The sequence below is a fragment of the Babylonia areolata genome, chromosome 32 (assembly GCF_041734735.1).
Source record: "Babylonia areolata isolate BAREFJ2019XMU chromosome 32, ASM4173473v1, whole genome shotgun sequence".
In the NCBI taxonomy this organism is placed as follows: Eukaryota; Metazoa; Mollusca; class Gastropoda; order Neogastropoda; family Buccinidae; genus Babylonia; species Babylonia areolata.
Window position 1 is genome coordinate 9,597,354 of NC_134907.1, and position 24,565 is coordinate 9,621,918.

Consider the following 24,565-nt stretch of genomic DNA (forward strand, 5'->3'; position numbering starts at 1 on the left):
TTCAGTGCGCCACCTGTGTGTTGCACATGGGCCCTGGGTTAATCGTCTCGTCCGAATGACTAGATTCTCAGTTTGATTTTTCCAGTCGAATTGGGGAGAAAGGACGAGAGCGGGATTCGAACCCACATCCTCACAGACTCTCTAGATTGGCAGCTGAGTGTCTTAACCATTCTGCCACCTTCCTCTCTGATATATTTAAAGAGTTTAAAATTTCAGCAGAAGTGGTGTGTGTGTGTGTGTGTGTGTGTGTGTGTTCAGTCTCGCCTGCCTTCCTCTGATATATTTAAAGAGTTTTAATTAGAGTTTATAATTTCAACAGAAATGGTGTGTGTGTGTGTGTGTGTGTGTGTGTGTGCGTGTGTGTGTGTGTGTGTGTTCAATTTCACCTGCCTTCCTCTCTGATGTATTTAAAGAGTTTTAACTAGAGTTTACAATTTCAACAAAAGTGGTGTGTGTGTGTGTGTATTTTCAATTTCACCTGCCTTCCTCTCTGATGTATTTAAAGAGTTTTGAACTGGAGTGTAGAATTTCAACAAAAGTGGTGTGTGTGTGTGTGTGTGTGTGTGTGTGTGTGTGTGTGTGTGTGTTCAGTCTCGCCTGAAGCAGAAGCGATGTGAACGTCTGTGTGACGCTGAGAAAAGTAGCAAAGTCGGTGCCAAGCTGTCGACCCATGAAGACGGTGACTACGCAGATTGTGAACAGATGGTGATGGTGGTTCATCCCAACAGAGGTACGTGCTGCGTGTGTGGGCGGCTTTGAGTTTTGTTGTTGTGAATGATTTGTGTTTGTGTGGTGGGTTGGGCGGAGTTGTGTGTGTGTGTGTGTGTGTGTGTGTGTGTGTGTGTGCGTGTTTTTAATCGTAACTGATCATTTTCAGTTATTTATGATAGACTTTGGGTTTATTGTGAGTTCTGTTTTTTGGGGGGGGTTTGTGTGTGGGTGTGTGTTTCTTTTTTCTTTGCATTTATTTATTCAACTGAGCTTTTTCAGTTATGTATGGTAGAGACTCTGAGGGTTTTTTTTGTTAGAGTTGTTGTTGTGAGTGATTTATGTTTGTTTTGTTTTTTTTCATTGATGTATTTATGTTAACTGATCATTTTCAGTTTTGTCTGGTTGGCTACAGGTGTTGTTGTTTTGTTGTTGTTTTTTGTTTCTTTTTTGAGTGTTGGTGTTGTGTTGGGAATGATTTATGTTTGTGCGGGTTTTTTTTGTTTGTTTTGTTTTTTTTGTAAATGGCTTTATTGTAACTGATCATTTTCAGTTATGTATGGTTAGCCTCATTCTTTTTTTTTTTTTTCTTTTTCATTTTTTGGTTTTGTTTTGTTCTTGTCTTGTTTTGTTGGATATCAAAAATTTGCTCAGTCTAAACAAAAGATGGTAATGAATGGTTGGAAATATTCTATCTAAACACTGGTGATGTTTACAGTGGGTGATGGGAATTGCGCTGTCTTGACAGTGGTGATTTTTACAATGGATGATGGGAATTGGTCTATATTTAACAGTAGTAACATTTACAGTGGATGATGGGAATTGGTCTATATTTAACAGTAGTAACATTTACAGTGGATGATGGGAATTGGTCTATATTTAACAGTAGGAACATTTACAGTGGGTGATGGGAATTTCGCTGTCTTGACAGTGATGATTTTTTACAATGGATGATGGGAATTGGTCTGTATTTAACAGTAGCAACATTTACAGTGGATGATGGGAATTGGTCTATATTTAACAGTAGTAACATTTACAGTGGATGATGGGAATTGGTCTATATTTAACAGTAGCAACATTTACAGTGGATGATGGGAATTGCGCTGTCTTGACAGTGATGATTTTTTACAATGGATGATGGGAATTGGTCTATATTTAACAGTAGCAACATTTACAGTGGATGGTGGGAATTGCGCTGCCTTAAAAGAGGTGACATTTACTGTAGATGATGGGAATCGCTCTTGTCTTAACAGCGGTTACGTTTACAGTGGATGATGCGAATAATGCGCTGCTTTGACAGTGGTAACATTTACAGTGGATCATGGGAATTGCTACGTCTTTTAAAGTGATGATGTTTAGATATTCATTTACACTCACAGACACACACACACACACACACACACACACACACACACACACACACACACACAAAAGTGATGATGTTTAGATATTCATTCACACACACGGACACACAGACAGACACATACACACATGCATGCACGTGCACAAACACACATACCACACACACACACACACACACGGACACACACACACACACACACACACATATGCACATGCCAAAACACACACACACACACACACACACACACACACACACACACACACACACACACATTCACTGACAGTGACACATACACACATTCACTGACAGTGCCACGTACACACATGCACGTGCCAAAGCACACACACACACACACACACACACACACAACAATACTGACAATAGTGGAGGAAACTAAAAGCAGGAAATCAGCTCTTCCATCCATGAAAATTCCTGACAAATTTTGGCAGGAAAAAAGCCATCGAAAATGGGGGCGGAAAACGAACGGCTAAATCAGATCTTGAGAGCAGAGATAAGAGAGGAAGAAAGAAAGGAAGGATGTGTAGTGTAGGGTCTTTACGGAAAGAGAGGATCAGGCTTTGTCTTTCTAAGCCTAGTTCACACTGTTCTAGACACGGTAGATAGGCATTCACTGCTCTTATGGCGTATGTGATGTTTAACTTTTTTTTTTTTTTTTTTTTTTTTTTTTTTTAACCAACAAAGCTAGGTGTATTAATTTTTTTAACAACAATATTCTGTGAGTGAATCTGCAAGTAATTTTTATTTAAGAATTATGGAAAAAAAAAAAAAATCAGTTTTTGTTGTTGAGTAGGGAAATCCGGAAAAACAAGGTAAGATATTGTTGAGTTGCTGAATATAAAGCACACTTTTTGAGAGCAGATTTAAAAAAAAAAAATTTTTTAATTTTTTGACTTGCCATTGTTATAAAAATTATTTCTTTGATCTGGTATTTTTTTAATTTAATTTTTTTTTAGATTTTATTTGTGACCATGCTACTTTCTTTTCTTTTCTTTTCTTTCTTTCTTTCTTTTCTTTTTCCTTTTTTAAAATTTTTTTACGATTCCATGACGGTGCCTGGATGATTGCTCTTGCTCCTTTTCAGAGGAGCCAGGTATCATACGCTTCTGTTTTTATTTCACATCATTTAAAAAAATTTTTTTAAAATTTCTTTAAATTTTAACTCCATTCACCATGTACTTCTAATTTTGATTCCTGAATACTCAGAACATTTAGCCAACTGTTTTTATTTAGCGGCCTACTTACATTGCAGTTAACTTGAAACTGTTTGTGTTTTGTTCAGGGTTACGTGTTGCTTGCTGTTTCAGCAAGTTGTGTAGGGGGCTTTTTTTTTTTTCTTTTGTTTTCTTCTTTCTGTGTGTGTTTTGTATTTGCAGGAGAAAAGTTACAGCTGATTAGGCGGGAGATGCCTTAGAGTATCGGGCTTTTGTCTTGTAGTCGTGTAGTGTTTGAAACTACAGTATTTAAAGCAAAAACAACAACAACAAAAAACAAACAAGAGAGGCAAGACCTTCAAGACTCACTTGTGATAAATTAAGTCCCCTAGCATTAATTACAGAGTAATTTCCCTTTTTTTTTTACTATCTGCACCAAAACGTTTGCCAAATAAATCAAAATTCCATGCTTAAAAGAAGTTCCTGTTTGAACAAAAAAATGATAATAATGACTCCTCTTGTTGTTGTGTCAGAATGAGAGGTCAAAGTGCCAAGTTTAGAGAATACAAAAAATATAAATATAACAGTAAATGCAGTTTGCATATAATTAGGCTTCTTTTTAAAAAAATTTTTGTGCCCATCCCAGAGGTGCAATATTGTTTTAAACAAGATGACTGGAAAGGACTGAATTTTTCCTATTTTTATGCCAAATTTGGTGTCAACTGACAAAATATTTGCAGAGAAAATGTCAATGTTAAAGTTTACCACGGACACACACACACACACACACACAGACAACCGAACACCCGGTTAAAACATAGACTCACTTTGTTTACACAAGTGAGTCAACAATGAAAAATATATAAATGCATTGAGGCATTGGAAGAAGAAGACCGGAAGGTGAAAAAGAAGAAAAACGGCAACAACGAGAACAAATGAAAGAAAGAAGAAAAGGGCGTGGATAGATAAGTTTCAGTTTTCAGTTTCACTTTCTCAAGGAGGCGTCACTGCGTTTGGACAAATCCATACACGCTACACCACATCTGTTGAGCAGATGCCTGACCAGCAGCATAACCCAACGCGCTTAGTCAGGCCTTGAGTGCATGCTTACATATTTGTGTACCTATGAAAGTGGATTTCATTTTACGTAATTTCGCCAGAGGACAACACTCGTTGCCAAGGGTTCTTTTTCAGTGCGCCAAGTGCGTGCTGCACACGGGACCTCGGTTTATCGTCTCATCCGAAAGACTAGACGCTCAGTTTGATTTTCCAGTCAAACTTCGGAGAAAGGGCGAGAGCGGGATTCGAACCCACACCCTCACGGACTCTCTGTATTGGCAGCTGAGCGTCTTAACCATTCTGCCACCTTCCTCAAGAAAGGGAACGATAGAGAATAATAATGATAATACGTAGTATTTATATCACAGCGCTGAATCTTGTGTAGAGACAAATCGGAAGCGTTTACATACCAGCCATTTGCACACATGCATAACTCTTGTGTTTTAAAAAAAAAGAAGAAGGAAAAAAACGTGATGATGATAGTAAACTTGGAATTGCCTGCCTTGAAAGGATTCACTTCAAATGACTTGTATTATCACGTAGATGATCGATAAAAAGAACTAGTACTTGTGTAAAAGTGTAATACTAATCCCATGTAACAACTGTAGCCATGTACTGAATCTTAATCTGCTGAGTATCAACGGACACAAGGCAATACCATGTTATCATGGATTAAAAATAAACACAGACCTAATCCTTTTTTTTTTTTTTTTTTTTTTTTTTTTTGTGTGATGATTGTGTTTACTACAAATGTAATTCTTAGGAAAACATTTCTCCTACATTTTACTTTTATCAGAGAATTGAAATATGGATGTAACCGTGAGTAACTACATACTAATCTTTTATTTTTTCTACAAATGTAAATTAAATGTCACAAACGTTTACCCCATATTTTTTTCTTTCTTTTTTCTTTTTTCTTTTTTCCAAAAGGATTGAAGCATGGATGTAGCATTTAGCAGTGCAGACTAATCTTTTATTTTTTCATGACAGCATTAACTACGAGTGTAAATGTTACAAAACTATGGCTCATATTGTAATTGTTTTCCATGATAACATTTGCGACAGGTGTAAATGCCGCAGAACCTCATTTCATTTGTTTTGACTTTTACAAAAGGATTTATTATTACTGTTGTTATTATTTTTTATTATTGTATTACATTTATTTATTTTATTATTATCATTATAAAAGGATTGAATTGTGGATGCGACATTAAGCAGTGCAGTGCAGGTGTTTTTTCAGACAAAAGGATTTCTTCTTTTTTTAAAAATGTTATTTATCTATTTATTTATTTATTTATTACAAAAGGATTGAATTGTGGATACAGCATTAAGCAGCGTAGTGCACAGTTTTCTTTTTCATTAATTTGAAAAATTTTTTTTTTTTTTTTTAGGCTTCATTGTCCTGGTCACTTCAGTTATGTGAATGACACATTGTTAATCCCCTCCCCCCACCCCATCCCCCACCCCAACAGACACACACACACACACACACACACAGCCACAATATGTGGAGTGTTGGCCTACTGATAATGCACCTGCCTAGGAAGCGAGAGAATCTGAGCACACTGGTTCAAATACCGGCACAGTTACCAGTATTTTCTCCCCCTCCACTGGACTTTGAGTGGTGGTCTGGACGCTAGTCATTCTGATGAGACGATGAAAAAAAAGGTCACATGTGCAGCATGCACTTATCACATGTAAAAGAACCTATGGCAACAAAGAAGTTGCCCTGGCATAATTCTGTAGAAAAATTCACTTCGATAGGAAAGCAGAACAAATTTGCAGGCAGAAAAAACAACAACCCCGAAAAGGGTAGCGCTCCCAGTGTAGCGATGCACTCTACCTGTGGAGAGCAGCCTGCGTTCGGACAAATCCATATACGCTACACCACATCTGCCAAGCAGATGCCTGACCAGCAGTGTAACCCAACGCGCTTAGTCAGGCCTTGAGAGAAAAGAAAGGAGAAAAAAAGAGATAATAACAATTATAATGATTATGATGATAATAATGATAATAACAATAACAATAATGAATGAAAATAAAAGACAATAATGATAATAGATAAACAAGTAAGCAAATAAATGTAAAACATACAGCCTACACACACGCGCGCGCATGCACACACACACACACACACACACACACACACACAAACACAGGCTGCCACTGATTGGCCGCAAGAGGGGTGGGAAAAGATCTCTGAGCTCGTTGCTCAGTCAATTGTATTTGGAAAAGCCCACAGAGACTCTGTTCCGTTTTGAAGAAATTTGTGCAATGTTGGTTTGGAAATGATGCCAATATTCATGATTTGCAAAGCATTGTGATCTACCTTTCATGTTAGACTTATGGCCGCTCCGTCTGTCTACCTTTATTTCTTTGTGTGGTGGCATTGTACCTGTTCTTTTTGGTATTCTTTGACTTTTCTGAGGATTTCCGATTTTCCTAGATGTAGGCCGCTCGTTGTTGTTGCGTTACCAGCAAGTCAGTCAGCTTGCTCATTTCCCTTAACACCTGCATGTCCCGGGCAGTATGACCATGTAAGTTTTTTAATCTGAAAGTTGCGCATTGTCTCATGCCACTCTGGGCCTCCCATTCCATTTTCAGTTTTCTGTATGAGGTTCATTGAGTCGGTTAGAATCATGGCATGTTGGTTTCCAGGCATATGGATAGATGATAGCCATTGGAGAGCATGTGTCACAGCTTCAACTTCCATTGTTAGGCTGGAGGTTGCTACTTTGTGGGCAGCATTCTCTTCCCTAATTGTTTTTCCATTTTGTTTCACAGTGAATCCCCAACCGGATTGGTCTTTGGTGACTGAGCTATCTGTGTATATGGTGATGTCCTCTTCTTTACGGTTTTCTTCTATGAGTAGCTTCATGTCTGCCTCAGTTTTGCCCTCTGGCCATTCTGGACAATGTCTTCCTAGAGTGGGTGAAATGGTCTCAAGGAGGTGTCAAAGTATGTATGCACTGATCTATATTGTTTGTTACACCACCTCTGCTGTGAAAAAAAAAACCAACCCAGAGAGGCAAGGCCTTCAAGACTCACTTGTGATAAAGTAAGTCCCCTAGCATTAATTACAGAGTAATTTCCCTTTTTTTACTATCTGCACCAAAACGTTTGCAAAATAAATCAAAATTCCATGCTTAGCAAAAGAAGTTCCTGTTTGAACAAAAATTGATAATAATGACTGCTCTTGTTGTTGTGTCAGAATAAGAGGTCAAAGTGCCAAGTTTAGAGAATACAAAAAATATAGATATAACAGTAAATGCAGTTTGCATATAATTAGGCTTCTTTTTTTTATTTTTTTTTGTGCCCATCCCAGAGGTGCAATATTGTTTTAAACAAGATGACTGGAAAGAACTGAATTTTTCCTATTTTTATGCCAAATTTGGTGTCAGCTGACAAAGTATTTGCAGAGAAAATGTCAATGTTAAAGTTTACCACAGACACACACACACACACACACACACACACAGACAACCGAACACCGGGTTAAAACATAGACTCACTTTGTTTACACAAGTGAGTCAAAAAAGTATAACGTATAGTTATAATGTATAGATGTATACGTATATAGTAGATAAACATATTTATATGTATACCGAGTTTGAAGTAGCCTGTCCTTGGATTCAGTGACGCTCAACTCCTGAGTAGGATCCAGTCATGGCCGAAAAAACAACAACAAAAAAACAACAACCCCCCCCCCCAAAAAAAAAACAACAACTAACTATCATACACCTTTGATGAGTCTTGAACCTGTGCCCTTACAGTCATCAGCGGATGACGCCAACCACTTTGTGATGGTGGCTGGTTGCAGTGCTGAAACTTCCCACAAACTCCAAAAAGGCTGTGGCCAGGCAATGCTACTGTGCCATCTTTTTTACAACCTGAAATGGCAAAAACATGTGATGATTTTTTTTTTTTTTTTTTTTTTTTTTTTCACTATCATAGATATTTTTTTGCAGACTGCTGGCTTGTGTTAGTTGCTGTGTGATGTTTAAGGCTTAAAATGTGCATTGGTGTGATATACACTTAGAGCTGAAGTTTTTTTTTTTTTCCTTTTTGCCACTGAAATACATTGCAGTTGTGTAGAAGAGTTGAACTTTATAAAGTGTGTGTGTGTGTGTGTGTGTGTGTTTGTGTGTGTGTGTGTGTGTGTGTCACTCTGTGTGTGTGTGTGTGTGTGTTTGTGTGTGTGTGTTTGTGTGTGTGTGTGTCACTGTGTGTGTGTGTGTGTGTGTGTGTCACTGTGTGTGTCACTGTGTGTGTGTGTGTGTGTGTGGTTTTGTCCTCTTCTTGAGTTTGTTTTCTGTGTGAAAATGGTTGCCTGTACATTTGTCAGTTAAAAAAAAAAAAAATTCTGAGTTAGAATACCTAGAGAAATGCTGATTGCTTATTAAGGAGTCTTGGTGATATTTACTCTTGCAGAACTGCTTATTAAGAAGTATTTGTGATATTTACTCTTGCAGTGGTAGTCGATTAAAAACTATCTAGAGGAATACTGGTTGCTTATTAAGGAGCAATTCCAATATTTACTCTTAAAATACTCACTGAATTTTTTGTTTTGTTTTTTGGATTGATTATAGTACATGTTCTATGAAATACTGATTGCTTATTAAGTTGCAAAAAAATTGTTTTAATTTTGTATGGGATAAAAAGAAGGACAAAGTTAAAAGATCAGTGCACAGTGTACAAAGCGGGGGTCTAAATTTTCCACATATTCTATCATTCATAAAATCTTTAAAACTCACATGGTTGAAAAAATGCTACAATATGTCGTATCGTCCGAAATGGAAAACTATATTATCAAAAGAATGTCCAAAAGTTGAAATGTTACAAGAATATGGACCAGTAGTTCTTACAGTTGGAGGGCGTATAATAAACCCCTTTTGGAAAGATGTGTTTCGTAGCTACACAGAATTTTATGACAAAACTGATATACGAAATGTTTCTACGAAATAATAATTGGAAAACCAGAAAAGCCAAATACCTGTAAAAATTGGGACTAGATTTTTGAAAACAAGCTTGACTGGAAAAACATTTTTTTCAATACAAAAAAAAAATCCATGAAATAAGTCTGAAATGGTTCCAGATGAAAATTAATTACCTTATTCTTGTGACAAATTCGGTTTTGATGAAGATGGGAATACTCCCACATAATATGTGTAATTTTTGTAAGGAAGAAAGAGATACAATTCTGCATTATTTACGGAAATGTAATCATGTACAGCATTTTTGGAAGGAGTTTGTGAGATATTTAAAAGAAAAATGTTTACATTGTGATAGACTGAACCTGAATGACACACTGGTGCTTTTTGGACATAACAAAATGAAAACTGATGAATGTTTCTCATATATTTTATTGATAGCTAAATTCTATGTATACAAATGTAGAATCAACAAAGTAAAACAAAAACATTACAAATGTTCAAAAAAGACCTCAAACAGGCATATGAAGTAGACAAGTATGCCTTTAACATAACTATGGTATATAACAAGTTTGTGGAAAAATGGGCACTTTATAACTGTTTGATACAAGATTAAGCTATACAATGCTACCTTGGAATTTTGACATTGAACATATATTGTTTTGCTGTTATAGATTTGTCAGTACTTAGAACTTAATTATATGCTTACCCTATACTTTCTAATGCACAAAACATAAATTCTGTATCTGTAAACCTTTGTTTGAATAAAAAATGTTGAAAAAAAAGAAGTTGCAATTACGGTACTTACACTTGCAATACTGATTGATTTTTTAAAGATTATTTATAATACAGGTTCTCTGAAGTACTGATTGGAGCAATTGCTATATTTACTCTGGCAGTATAAATTGATTTTTTAGGATTATTGACAGTACATGTTCTCTGAGGTACTGATTGGAGCAATTGCTATATTTACTCTGGCAGTATAAATTGATTTTTTTTTTTAAGGATTATTTTCAGTACATGTTCTCTGAGGTACTGATTGGAGCAATTGCTATATTTACTCTGGCAGTATAAATTGATTTATTTTTATTTTTTTTTAGGATTATTGACAGTACATGTTCTCTGAGGTACTGATTGGAGCAATTGCTATATTTACTCTGGCAGTATAAATTGATTTTTTAGGATTATTGACAGTACATGTTCTCTGAGGTACTGATTGGAGCAATTGCTATATTTACTCTGGCAGTATAAATGGATTTTTTAGGATTATTGACAGTACATGTTCTCTGAGGTACTGATTGGAGCAATTGCTATATTTACTCTGGCAGTATAAATTGATTTTTTAGGATTATTGACAGTACATGTTCTCTGAGGTACTGATTGGAGCAATTGCTATATTTACTCTGGCAGTATAAATTGATTTTTTTTTTTTAGGATTATTGACAGTACATGTTCTCTGAGGTACTGATTGGAGCAATTGCTATATTTACTCTGACGGTACTGATTGGGTTTTTTTGTTTGTTTTTTTCCCGGGATTAAACATAGTACATTTTCTTTTCTGTGATACTGATTACATTTTTTTAAGGGCCGTTTATGAAATATTCACCTTCCCGAGTGCAGACAGTGTGTGTGTGTGTGTGTTTGTCTGTACTTTTTTTTTTTTTAGTTACCTGTTTGCAAGGAGAGGGGAAGGGAGGAACAGCAGTGAGTTATGTCCCTTTGAGCATAAGTTACTACCTTTGTTTCAGAAGGGGGAACCCCCCCCCCCCCCTCCCCCCAAAAAAAACCAAACAAATCCCAGCAGCTTTTCATTGTATGACAGGTTGCTTACGGCATGATTACAAGTGTAAAATTCATTGAAATGTACTGAGAAATTATTTTGAAGTTTATCAAAGAATGTTTCTGTATCCTTGCTGTGTATTTTTTTTTTTTTTTTAACACAAGAATGTACAGAAGCATGTGCACACAAGCACAATCTCTCTCTCTCAGTGGGTTTAGGTGTTGGGGTTTTTTTTGTTTTTTTTTTTGTTTTTTTTTGTTTTACTGGATGTGTTTTTTACGATGTAAGAATTTGATTTGATAAAGTTGATGTTTTTGGCGTGGGTTTTTTGTGGTTTTTTTGCCCTTCATTTTTTTTTTCTTTCTGTCTTTGCTTTTCCTTCTCTTTCTTCTTCATCTCCTCCTCCTCCTCCTTCTGTTCTCCATGTTGTAGCTTGTTTTCTTTTCTTTTTTTCCTTTGTTTAGTTTTTGCAAGGGCATGGTTAAAAAAGCTTGTAGCTTATTCTTTTAGTTTTACACACATAAAAAAAAACCATTTGAGTCTAAGTTTTCTTACAAGTGACAGTACGGTTTTCAAGGGTGCATGTGCACACATACGTGCATGTATGCATGCGCGAGCATGTGTGAACATTTGGAATGTGGATTTCAGAAGGAGAATAAAAAATTTAAAAAAGTCATATCAAGTCTGCAACATTTCCCAGAAGGGTAACAACTCAGATGCCACACACATCATGATCATTGTTTATGTCAGACAGGACAAAGAGATAGTCATATCAAGTCAGTCATACGCCCTGAAAACGGAGTATGGCTGCCTACATGGTGGGGTAAAAACAGTCATACATGTAAAAGCCATCATATGAGTGAACGTGGGAGTTGCAGCCCACAATTGAAGAAGATATCAAGTCTGTATTGTTTGTGTGAATGTGTGTGTGTGGAAATGTGTGTGTGTGGAAGTGTGTGTACGGACCTGCCTGTATGTCTGTTTTACCAAATGTGTGTAAATGCGTGTTAGCTGAATTGGACAAATCGTTTCACTATTATGTTTAAGGTACATCTGATATGTGCATGTTATGCCAGTATCTTTCCTACACACCACACTGCAGCAACGGATACAAATACTGTAGCTGAGTAGATCAACAACAGCAAAAAACACATACATTTTGCCACAATCATCGACCATTAAAATGTTAAAGATTATGTCCATGATTAAGCTCCTAAACGGATAATCATTAATGTTATGTGGAAAATTTGAAAACCCCATTGTTCCCTTGGTGTACTTCTCGTCTGCAGGTGTGTGTGTGTGTGTTCTTGTGTGCGTGTGTGTGTGTGTGTGTGTGTGTGTGCATGTTTGTGTGTCTCTGTGTGTTTGTGTGCATATGTGTGTGTGTGTGTGTGTCTGTTTATGTACATGTTCTTGTGTGTGTACGATTTTGTAGAGCGCCAAGATCCCTGTTTAGAGAATAGGCGCTGTAATGGATTAACATTTTCACTGTTATTATTTATTATTATTATTATGATTATCATTATTTTTATCACTATCATCATCAATATTGTTATTTCTGGAATACTAGTAAAGATAATTTAGATATTAATAAAGTTGGCATCATTTCCACCACCACCACCCTCCCCTACACACACATTATTACAATATTACTGTTGTAATTTATTATTATTGGTATTATTATTACTGTGGGGGTAAAAACGGTCACACATGTAAAAGCCCACTCGTGTACATATGAGTGAACGTGGGGGTTGCAGCCCACGAATAAAGAAGAAGATTGTTATTATTAATATCATTATTTATGGATTTTTACGATCAAAATTTTAAAATATTGATAAAGACTTGTTCATTTTCCTCACTACCCACTGCCTGCACCACCCTCCCCCTACACACACATCATTACTGTTATTTATTATGATGATTATTGTTGTTGTTATTATTACTTATGGATTGTTACAATCTTTTTTTTAATATTGATAAAGTCTTCAATGGTTTCCACACCTACCTCCCCAACACACACATCATTACTGTTATTTATTATGATGATTATTGTTGTTGTTATTATTACTTATGGATTATTACAAACAATCTTTTTTTAATATTGATAAAGTCTTCAATGGTTTCCACACCACCCTCCCCAACACACACATCATTACTGTTATTTATTATGATGATCATTGTTGTTGTTATTATTACTTATGGATTATTACAAACAATATTTTTTTAATATTGATAAAGTCTTTATTGGTTTCCACACCACCCTCCCCTATGCACACATTATTACTGTTATGATTGTATATTATTATTATTATTATTATTATTATTGATTTTGTTATGGATTATCACCAAAGAAAATTATTTTGATCATTTCTGCTTTGTCCTCCCCCCCCCCCCCCTACACACAGATTATTACTGTCATAATTATATATTATTATTATTATTTGTTATGGATTACTACGAGTATAAAACAAAATTGATAATTAATAAAGTCTGTTTTGTTCCCCCCCCCCTCCCACCACCACCACCATACACACACATTATTACAGTTATAACTTTATATTATTATTAGTAGTAGTAGTTATGGATTACTACAATATATACATATATATTTTTTTAGATTAATAAAGTCTGCTTTGTTTTCACCCCCCCCCCCCCCCACCCCAACCACCCCAACCACCACCACCACCCACGCACACAGCACTGAAGGGCTTCGCGGATGCCACCCACGACGTTGTCATGCATCAATGCGACGAGTCCCTCAGCCACATGGGGGGGGAAGAACTGAACTTCGACAACAACGAAAACGACGACACCAGCAGCTCCCACGCGGCCCTGGGCCACAACCACACTCACGGCCACGGCCACAGCCACGGCCACGGCCACAGTCACGTTAGCGGGGTGCCGGGCTCGGTGGCGGCCGTGGCGTGGATGGTGATCTTCGGCGATGGGATTCACAACTTCAGTGATGGGCTGGCCATTGGAGCGGCCTTCGCCAGCAGCGTGACAGGGGGGATAAGCACGTCCATCGCCGTGTTTTGCCACGAGCTGCCCCATGAGATTGGTGGGTGGATGGTGTTTGGTTTGGGTTGTTTGTTTTTGTGTGTGTGTGTGTTTTTGTTTTTTGTTGCTTCTTTGTTGTCGTCTTTTCTAATTGTGTGAGTGAGGCAGTCAGGACAGACAACCTTGAGGGATTGAGGAGGCTGGTTGCCAAATGTGTGGTGGCCCCACGGTCTACCAGACTACGGGACAGACAGACAGATAGATAGATAGAATTGTGTTTGTGGGAAGGTGGCCGAATGGTTAAGGCTGATGCTTAGCTGCCAGTTCAGCGTCCATGGAGGTCTGGGTTTGAATTCCACTCTCGCCTGTTCTCCCAACTTTGACTGGTAGTGATGGAATATCAGAGGACCTTGCAGTACTGGTAGTATTACTCAGTTGTCTGTTTTTAAATAAATAAAATAAAATAAATAAATAAATAAATAAATAAATTAATTTTTTTTAAAAGAGGTAAATAAATAATAGATAAATACTGTATTTATTTTATTTTATTTTATTTGTTTTGTTTTTTTGTTTGTTTTGTTATTTTATTTTATTATTTTATTTATTTAAAAAAAAAAATTTCTATGTATTTATTTATTTTTTAGTTTTATTTTATTATTTTTTTCTCAAGGCGTGACTAAGCACGTTGGGTTACGCTGCTGGTCAGGCATCTGCTTGACAGATGTGGTGTAGCGTATATGGATTTGTCCGAACGCAGTGACGCCTCCTTGAGCTGCTGATACTGATACTGATACTGTCTATTTTTATTTGTGAATGTAGTGACATTATATCGGGGGACTTTAATAATAATGATAATAAGTATTTATATAGCGCTGAATCTTGTGCAGAGACGAATCAAAACGCTTTAACACCAGTCATTCACACGCATGCGTAACTCTAAACTTGAGAAACTTAAGACAAAGAAAAAGCAGGGGAGGGAGGTTATCTTGGAAAGAGGTGGGTTTTTAAGGCCAGACTTGAAAGATCTGAGTTGGGAGACCTGACGAAGCGGAAGAGGAAGTTCATTCCAAATACAAGGTCCAGAGACTGAGAAAAAACGGCAGCCGACAGTGGAGTGTGGTATGTGCAAACCGAGTGGATCCGAAGCTGACCGTAGAGAGCGTGATGGGGTGTAGAGGTGAAGACAGCCACAGAGATAGGAAGGGGTAGATTTGTGAATACATTTATAACATACGAGTGCTGATCTTGTACTTTATTGTGTGTGAGACAGGGAGCCAATGGAGATGATGCACAAGAAAAGTGATGTGCTCAGATCTTTTCTTTCTGAGGATGCGTCGGGCAGCAGAGTTTTGTATGCGCTGTAGGGACTGACTGGATGAAGCAGGAAAACCAGACAATAGAGAGTTACAGTAGTCAAGGCGAGAGAGAATGAGAGAAACAACAAGTCTAGATGTTGCGTCTGTGGCCAGACATTTCCAAATGGAACTGATGCACCGTAATTGACATTAGCAGGATTGACACGTCTGACTGATAGATTTTTGCATGGATAGTGTGTTGTCAAGGACGACGCTGAGATTGCTGACTGAGCTGGTGCTGCTAGTGTCATTTAGTTCTCTATGTTTATTTATCAATGTAATTATGTGATTTCAAGAGACTTTGTATTTGTATTTGTATTTCTTTTTATCACAACATATTTTTCTGTGTGAAATTCGGGCTGCTCTCCTCAGGGAGAGCACGTCGCTACACTACAGCGCCACCCATTATTTTGTATTTTTTCCTGCATGCAGTTTTATTTGTTTTTCCTATCGATGTGGATTTTTCTACAGAATTTTGCCAGAATTTTACGTGCACTAAGTACATGCTGCACGCGGGACCTCGGTTTATCGTCTCATCCGAATGACTAGCGTCCAGACCACCACTCAAGGTCTAGTGGAGGGGGAGAAAATATCGGCGGCTGAACCGTGATTCGAACCAGCGCGCTCAGATTCTCTCGCTTCCTAGGCAGACGCGTTACCTCTAGGCCATTACTCCACATGGGGTACTGGTAGTATTATTCTATTCTCCATGTTTATTTCTCAGTGTTGTGATGCTATTTCCTGGTCTCCTTGTTTATTTATCAATGTTATGATGCTGTTTCCTGGGATTTTGCAGTACTGGTAATATCTTTTAATTTTTTTATGTTTATCAATGTAGTGATGTTATTTCAGGAGACTGTGTGGTCGTGGTAGTATTATTCAGTTCAGACTGCATGTTTATTTTTCGATTTAGTGATGTAATTCCATGGATTTTGCTGTGCTGGTATATTGTTCAGTTCTCTATTATGTTCATTTATCAGTGTAAAAATGTGATTCTGGGGGACTTTGAGGTGCTGGTAGTGTAATTCAATTCTCCATGTTCAGCATCACTCAATTCAGACTCTTTGTTCATTTATCAGTGTTCATTTATCAATGTAGTGATGTGATTCCAGGAGACTTTGTGCTACTGGTAGCATCAATCAGTTCTCTATGTTCATTTATCAATGTAGTGATGTGATTCCAGGAGACTTTGTGGTTCTGGTAGCATCAAGTTCTCTATGTTCATTTATCAATGTAGTGATGTGATTCCAGGAGACTTTGTGGTACTGGTAGCATCAAGTTCTCTATGTTCATTTATCAATGTAGTGATGTGATTCCAGGAGACTTTGTGGTACTGGTAGCATCAAGTTCTCTATGTTCATTTATCAATGTAGTGATGTGATTCCAGGAGACTTTGTGGTACTGGTAGCATCAAGTTCTCTATGTTCATTTATCAATGTAGTGATGTGATTCCAGGAGACTTTGTGGTACTGGTAGCATCAAGTTCTCTATGTTCATTTATCAGTGTAGTGATGTGATTCCAGGAGACTTTGCGTTACTGGTAGCATCAATCAGTTCTCTATGTTCATTTATCAATGTAGTGATGTGATTCCAGGAGACTTTGCGTTACTGGTAGCATCAATCAGTTCTCTATGTTCATTTATCAATGTAGTGATGTGATTCCAGGAGACTTTGTGGTACTGGTAGCATCAAGTTCTCTATGTTCATTTATCAATGTAGTGATGTGATTCCAGGAGACTTTGTGGTACTGGTAGCATCAAGTTCTCTATGTTCATTTATCAATGTAGTGATGTGATTCCAGGAGACTTTGTGCTACTGGTAGCATCAATCAGTTCTCTATGTTCATTTATCAGTGTTCATTTATCAATGTAGTGATGTGATTCCAGGAGACTTTGTGGTACTGGTAGCATCAAGTTCTCTATGTTCATTTATCAATGTAGTGATGTGATTCCAGGAGACTTTGTGGTTCTGGTAGCATCAATCAGTTCTCTATGTTCATTTATCAATGTGGTGATGTGATTCCAGGAGACTTTGTGGTACTGGTAGCATCAAGTTCTCTATGTTCATTTATCAATGTAGTGATGTGATTCCAGGAGACTTTGTGCTACTGGTAGCATCAATCAGTTCTCTATGTTCATTTATCAGTGTTCATTTATCAATGTAGTGATGTGATTCCAGGAGACTTTGTGGTACTGGTAGCATCAAGTTCTCTATGTTCATTTATCAATGTAGTGATGTGATTCCAGGAGACTTTGTGGTTCTGGTAGCATCAATCAGTTCTCTATGTTCATTTATCAATGTGGTGATGTGATTCCAGGAGACTTTGTGGTACTGGTAGCATCAAGTTCTCTATGTTCATTTATCAATGTAGTGATGTGATTCCAGGAGACTTTGTGGTTCTGGTAGGATCAAGTTCTCTATGTTCATTTATCAATGTAGTGATGTGATTCCAGGAGACTTTGTGGTTCTGGTAGCATCAAGTTCTCTATGTTCATTTATCAATGTAGTGATGTGATTCCAGGAGACTTTGTGGTACTGGTAGCATCAAGTTCTCTATGTTCATTTATCAATGTAGTGATGTTATTCCAGGAGACTTTGTGGTTCTGGTAGCATCAATCAGTTCTCTATGTTCATTTATCAATGTGCTGATGTTATTCCAGGGGATTTTGTGGTACTGGTAGCATCAAGTTCTCTATGTTCATTTATCAATGTGGTGATGTGATTCCAGGGGACTTTGCGGTGTTGTTGAGAGCAGGGATGTCCGTGAAGCAGGCCATTGTGTACAACTGTGTGTCGTCGGTGCTCTGCTTCATCGGCATGCTGGTGGGCGTTGCCATCGGCAACATCCGCAACGCCAGCCTGTGGATCTTCTCCGGGGTGGGCGGGATGTTCATCTATATCTCCATGGTGGACATGGTAAGTTTCTTTCTTTTTTCTTTTTTTTTTTTCTTTTTTGTTGCCCCATCGCCCACGAAAACAGAGTATGGCTGCCTACATGGCAGGGTAAAAACAGTCATACATGTGAAAGCCCACTTGTTCACATACGAGTGAACGTGGGAGTTGCAGCCCTTGAAAGAAGAAGGAGAAGATACGAGTGAACGTGGGAGTTGCAGCCCTTGAAAGAAGAAGGAGAAGAAGCTGCACCATCATCTACACCATTTCAGTGGCATTACTCCCACCACGCCACTCATTCCGAGTCTCTCCCCCCCACCCCCCACACTCCCCCCCCCACACCCCCACCACACACACCCATACAAGGCCACACCCGGGTTCGTCTGTCACAATCCCGGCATCGGCAGTCTGCAGGGAACCATCTGTGTTAGGTCGTCAGGAGGCCACACACTTAGAGGATACCCTGCACTGCTGCTGAGTCACTTCCGTGGTGTTTGGTAGTGCTTGTTCTGATTTAACGTACTTAGGACACCGCCTACTAAGCCCCCCTTAATGACGACAGTAATGGCTTAGTCGTGGAGCCAGACTGAGTGAGTGCCCCTCACAGAGTGGAGACTGCCACCATGTCTCTCCAACAACAGTATATGACAGTTTTTACCCTGCCATGTAGGCAGCCATACTCTGTTTATGGGGGGTGTGCATGCTGGGTATGTTCTTGTTTTCATAACCCACCGAACGCTGACACGGATTACAGGATCTTTAACGTGCATATTTGATTTTCTGCTTGTGTATACACATGAAGGGGGTTCAGGCACAAGCAGGTCTGCACATACGTTGAACTGGGAGATTGGAAAAAATCTCCACCCTTTACCCACCAGGCGCCGTTACGGAGATTCAAACCTGTGACCCACAGATTGAAAGTATGTTTTAACCAGTCGGTTATTGACCCGTGACCCCCAGATAGTCCAGCGCTTTAACCACTTGGCTATTGACCCATGACCCTCAGATGAAAGTCCAGCGCTTTAACCACTCGGCTATTGTGCCCGTCATGCCAATACTGCAAACTCCCCAGGGTTGACTGGCCAAAGGCCACAGCTTCAGAAACTAACACGCCTTTCCTTGTGGTTCTCCACAGCTTCCGGAGATGACGGCGGTGGACACGAAGAAGGGAGAGAACCACTACCTGCACCTGTTCCTGCAGGTGTGCGGCATGATGATTGGCTCGGGGATCATGCTCATCATCGCTGTCTTTGAGCACGACCTCCAGAAAATCCTCGGCTGAAGGGTGGGGAAGGTGGGGACAGTGTGTACCCGTGAACCAGTCTTGGTTCATGTGTGTGGATAGTGTGGTGTGTTGATAAATGTGGTGTATGTAAACCAATCTTGCCTGACGAGTGGGGTACGTGGATACATGTACCCTTGTACGGTATGTGAAACTGTCTTCGCTGATGTGTGTGGTTTCTTGATAAATGTAGTGTATGTGCTCGTGAACCAACCTTGGCTGATGTTTGTGGTTTGTGGATAGCTGTATTTAAACCAATCTTGGCTGATGTGTGGTTTGTGGATAGCTGTAGGTAAACCAATGTTGGTTGATGTGTGGTTTGTGGATAGCTGTTGGTAAACCAATCTTGGCTGATGTGTGGTTTGTGGATAGCTGTAGGTAAACCAATGTTGGTTGATGTGTGTGGTTTGTGGATAAGTGTATGTAAACCAGTCTTAGCTGATGTGTGTGGATAGTGTGGTGTGTTGATAAATGTATAGTATACATATATGTACATCAGTCTTGGCTGATGTGTGTTGTGTGTTGATAAATGTAGTGTTTGTGAACCAGTCCTGGCTGATACATTTGGTATGTGGATAGTGTTTTTCGGCTGATGTGTTATGGCATGTTGATAAATGTGGTGTTTGTAAACCAATCTAGGCTGATGTATGTGGCATGTTGATAAATGGTGGTGTTTGTAAGCCAATCTAGGCTGATGTATGTGGTGTGTTGATAAATGTGGTGTTTGTAAACCAGTCTAGGCAATCTTGGCTGATGTGTGTGGTACGTTGATAATGTATGTGAACCAATTTTGGGTGATGTGTGTGGTACGTTGATAATGTATGTGAACCAATTTTGGGTGATGTGTGTGGTATGTTGATAATGTATGTGAACCAATTTTGGGTGATGTGTGTGGTACGTTGATAATGTATGTGAACCAATTTTGGGTGATGTGTGTGGTACGTTGATAATGTATGTGAACCAATTTTGGGTGATGTGTGTGGTATGTTGATAATGTATGTGAACCAATTTTGGGTGATGTGTGTGGTATGTTGATAATGTATGTGAACCAATTTTGGGTGATGTGTGTGGTATGTTGATAATGTATGTGAACCAATTTTGGGTGATGTGTGTGGTACGTTGATAATGTATGTGAACCAATTTTGGGTGATGTGTGTGGTATGTTGATAATGTATGTGAACCAATTTTGGGTGATGTGTGTGGTACGTTGATAATGTATGTGAACCAATTTTGGGTGATGTGTGTGGTATGTTGATAATGTATGTGAACCAATTTTGGGTGATGTGTGTGGTACGTTGATAATGTATGTGAACCAATTTTGGGTGATGTGTGTGGTACGTTGATAATGTATGTGAACCAATTTTGGGTGATGTGTGTGGTACGTTGATAATGTATGTGAACCAATTTTGGGTGATGTGTGTGGTATGTTGATAATGTATGTGAACCAATTTTGGGTGATGTGTGTGGTATGTTGATAATGTATGTGAACCAATTTTGGGTGATGTGTGTGGTATGTTGATAATGTATGTGAACCAATTTTGGGTGATGTGTGGTACGTTGATAATGTATGTGAACCAATTTTGGGTGATGTGTGTGGTACGTTGATAATGTATGTGAACCAATTTTGGGTGATGTGTGGTATGTTGATAATGTATGTGAACCAATTTTGGGTGATGTGTGTGGTACGTTGATAATGTATGTGAACCAATTTTGGGTGATGTGTGTGGTACGTTGATAATGTATGTGAACCAATTTTGGGTGATGTGTGTGGTACGTTGATAATGTATGTGAACCAATTTTGGGTGATGTGTGTGGTATGTTGATAATGTATGTGAACCAATAATGATTGATGGGTGGTATATGTGGATACATGTGTGGTGTGTGAATATGTTAAAATTGTCTGTAAAAAAAATTCTCATCTAATGTTCTTGGTATCCTAAAATTATTTGTAAACGAAATATCATCTTACAATTTTGGTATGTTAAAATTGTCTGTAAAAGAATTCTCAGCTAATGTTCGTGGTATTGTGGGAGTTCGACAGCGTCTGAAAAAGAATTATCAGCTCATGTTTGTGTTTTTGTTAAAATTGTCTGTAAAAGAATTCTCGTCTAACGATGTAAAAGAATTCTCATCTGTTGTCGGTTTGTTAAAACTGTCTGTAGAACTAAAAGAATTCTCGGCTAATTTTTGTGGTATTGTGGGAGTTTGATAGTGTCTGTAAAAGAATTCTTGGTTTATGTTTGTGGTTTGTTAAAATTGTCTGTGAAAGAATTATCAGCTAATGTTTGTGTTATGTTAAAATTGTCTCAAAAAAAGAATTCTCGGCTAATGTTTGTGGCACTCTGTTAATGTTTCCAAAAGAATTCTTGGCTGATGTATGCGGTATGTTGATAGTGTTTGTAAACGAAATTATGGCTGATGTGTATGATATGTTGATATTATCTGTAAAAGAATTCTTGGCTAATGTTTGCAGAATGCTGTTAGCATCTTTTAAAGAATTCTTGGCTGATTATGTGGTATGTTGTTAGTGTCTGAAAAAAGGATTCTTGGCTGACGTTATTTGTAGAAAAAAAAAAATATTGGTTAATGATTGTGGTAGTTTGGAAGTGTCTGTAAAAGAAATCTTGGCTAATCTTTGTAGTATGTCTGAAAACAAATTCTCTGCTGATGTGGTACGTTGACATTATAAGATAAATCTGATGTTTGTAGTGGGTTTGTAAAGAATTCTCAGCTGAAATTTGGGGTATGTTGCTAGTGTCCGTAAAAGAAACCTCGGCTGAAGTTTGTGGCATTTTGACAGTGTCTGTAATTTTGTAAAAGAATTCTCGACTTATGTTGACCTGGTACATTTATATGATGTCTGTGGCACTGTTCTGCTTTGATATTTTCACTTGAAGTTCCTGGAATATTGCCTGATAAATGTTGGTCTCTTTTTCTTGCATTTAAATCTGAAAGAAAAGAAAATTACCTGATAAATGTTGGTCTCTTTTTCTTGCATTTAAATCTAAAACCAGTAAAAGAGGTTTAAGAAAAATTACCTGATGAACGTTGGTCTCTCTTTCTTGCATTTGCATCTAAAGGAAGAGTTTAAGAAAATTACCTGATGAACTTTGGTATATCTTTCTTGCATTTAAATCTAAAAGAAGAGTTTCAAAAAATTACCAATACTTGATAAACGTTGGTCTCTCTTTCTTGCATTTCAATCTAAACGGGGAAATGAGTATCAAACACCTCACACATACAGTAATACCAGGTCTCTGGAAGTGAGACAAAGGCAGACAACTACAGCAGCAGCAGCAGCGGCTTAAAGTTACGTGCTCCTGTCTTGTTTTGGGGGACTAGGAGTTACTGTACTTGTTGGGTGATTTGTTTTCCCTGTCCTGCAGTCAGGGAGGGGATGGTTTTGGATGGAAATGGTAACCTGAAATTTTTACTCTGGTGGTTTTTTTTCTGTCTGTGTCAGTGTCTGTGTCTGTGAACAGTAGCTAGGTATTGTTGTATCACTTTTTGACACAGCATATTTCTCTACGTGAAATTCAGACTGCTCTCCCCAGAGAGATTATGTCATTACTGTGCAGTGCCACCCCTCCCCCCCCCCCCCCCCCCCCTTCTGTCTCTAAGTGCATTTGTTCTTTTCTGTGCGTCAAGTGCACGCTGCACACAGGGTCTTGGTTTATCGTCTCATCTGAAAGACGAACACCCAGACCACCGCGCAATGTCTAGTGCAGGAGGAGGGATTGAAAATCACAGCCTGTATCCAGGACTCAAACACATGGACGTTCGCTTCCTGAGTGGTTGCAGTACCAGTACGCTGCCATTCCATCTATATTTCTGTGTTCTTGCTTGTTTTGTTGTTGTTGTTTTTGTTTTTTTTGACGGGCGCAATAGCCGAGTGGTTAAAGCGTTGGACTGTCAATCTGAGGGTCCCGGGTTCGAATCACGGTGACGGCGCCTGGTGGGTAAAGGGTGGAGATTTTTACGATCTCCCAAGTCAACATATGTGCAGACCTGCAAGTGCCTGAACCCCCTTCGTGTGTATATGCAAGCAGTAGATCAAATACGCATGTTAAAGATCCTGTAATCCATGTCAGCGTTCAGTGGGTTATGGAAACAAGAACATACCCAGCATGCACACCCCCGAAAACGGAGTATGGCTGCCTACATGGCGGGGTAAAAACGGTCATACACGTAAAAGCCCACTCGTGTGCATACGAGTGAACGTGGGAGTTGCAGCCCACGAAAGCAGAAGAAGAAGAAGTTGTTTTTGGTTTTTGTGTAAATGAATTGTGTGTGTGTTTTTTTTTGTGTGTGTTAGTGTCAGTGGTGGATGTTTGACTGAGACAGAAAAATGCAATGTGGTTTTTGAGTGGAAACCAGTTTGGATATAAAGTCATACTGTTCCCAGTGTTACCTTCAGTGGAAGAAACCAGTTTGGGTATAAAGTCATTCTGTTCCCAGTGTTACCTTGAGTGGAAGAAACCAGTTTGGGTATAAAGTCATTCTGTTCCCAGTGTTACCTTGAGTGGAAGAAACCAGTTTGGGTATAAAGTCATTCTGTTCCGAGTGTTACCTTGAGTGGAAGAAACCAGTTTGGGTATAAAGTCATTCTGTTACCAGTGAAGAAACCAGTTTGGGTATAAAGCCATTCTGTTCCGAGTGTTACCTTGAGTGGAAGAGACCAGTTTTGGTATAAAGTCATTCTGTTCCGAGTGTTACCTTGAGTGGAAGAGACCAGTTTGGGTATAAAGTCATTCTGTTGCCAGTGAAGAAACCAGTTTGGGTATAAAGTCATTCTGTTCCCAGTGTTACCTTGAGTGGAAGAAACCAGTTTGGGTATAAAGGCATTCTGTTCCCTGTGTTACCTTGAGTGGAAGAAACCAGTTTGGGTATAGAGGCATTCTGTTACCAGTGTTACCTTGAGTGGAAGAAACCAGTTTGGGTATAAAGTCATTCTGTTCCCAGTGTTACCTTGAGTGGAAGAAACCAGTTTGGGTATAGAGGCATTCTGTTACCAGTGAAGAAA

General features: G+C 38.5%; 1 protein-coding gene across 1 annotated transcript in view; it reads left to right on the forward strand.

The window, feature by feature from the left end:
• Positions 1 to 19,834, forward strand: part of LOC143276650 (zinc transporter ZIP6-like) — a 43,047-nt gene extending 23,213 nt beyond the window's left edge. Inside the window, exons 5-8 of the mRNA XM_076581272.1 lie at positions 592 to 730; positions 13,712 to 14,074; positions 18,097 to 18,284; positions 19,396 to 19,834. Of these exons, the coding sequence (XP_076437387.1) occupies positions 592 to 730; positions 13,712 to 14,074; positions 18,097 to 18,284; positions 19,396 to 19,542 (837 nt within the window). The 3' untranslated portion in view covers positions 19,543 to 19,834. The remainder of the gene's footprint in view (positions 1 to 591; positions 731 to 13,711; positions 14,075 to 18,096; positions 18,285 to 19,395) is intronic.
• Positions 19,835 to 24,565: the final 4,731 nt, after the last annotated feature.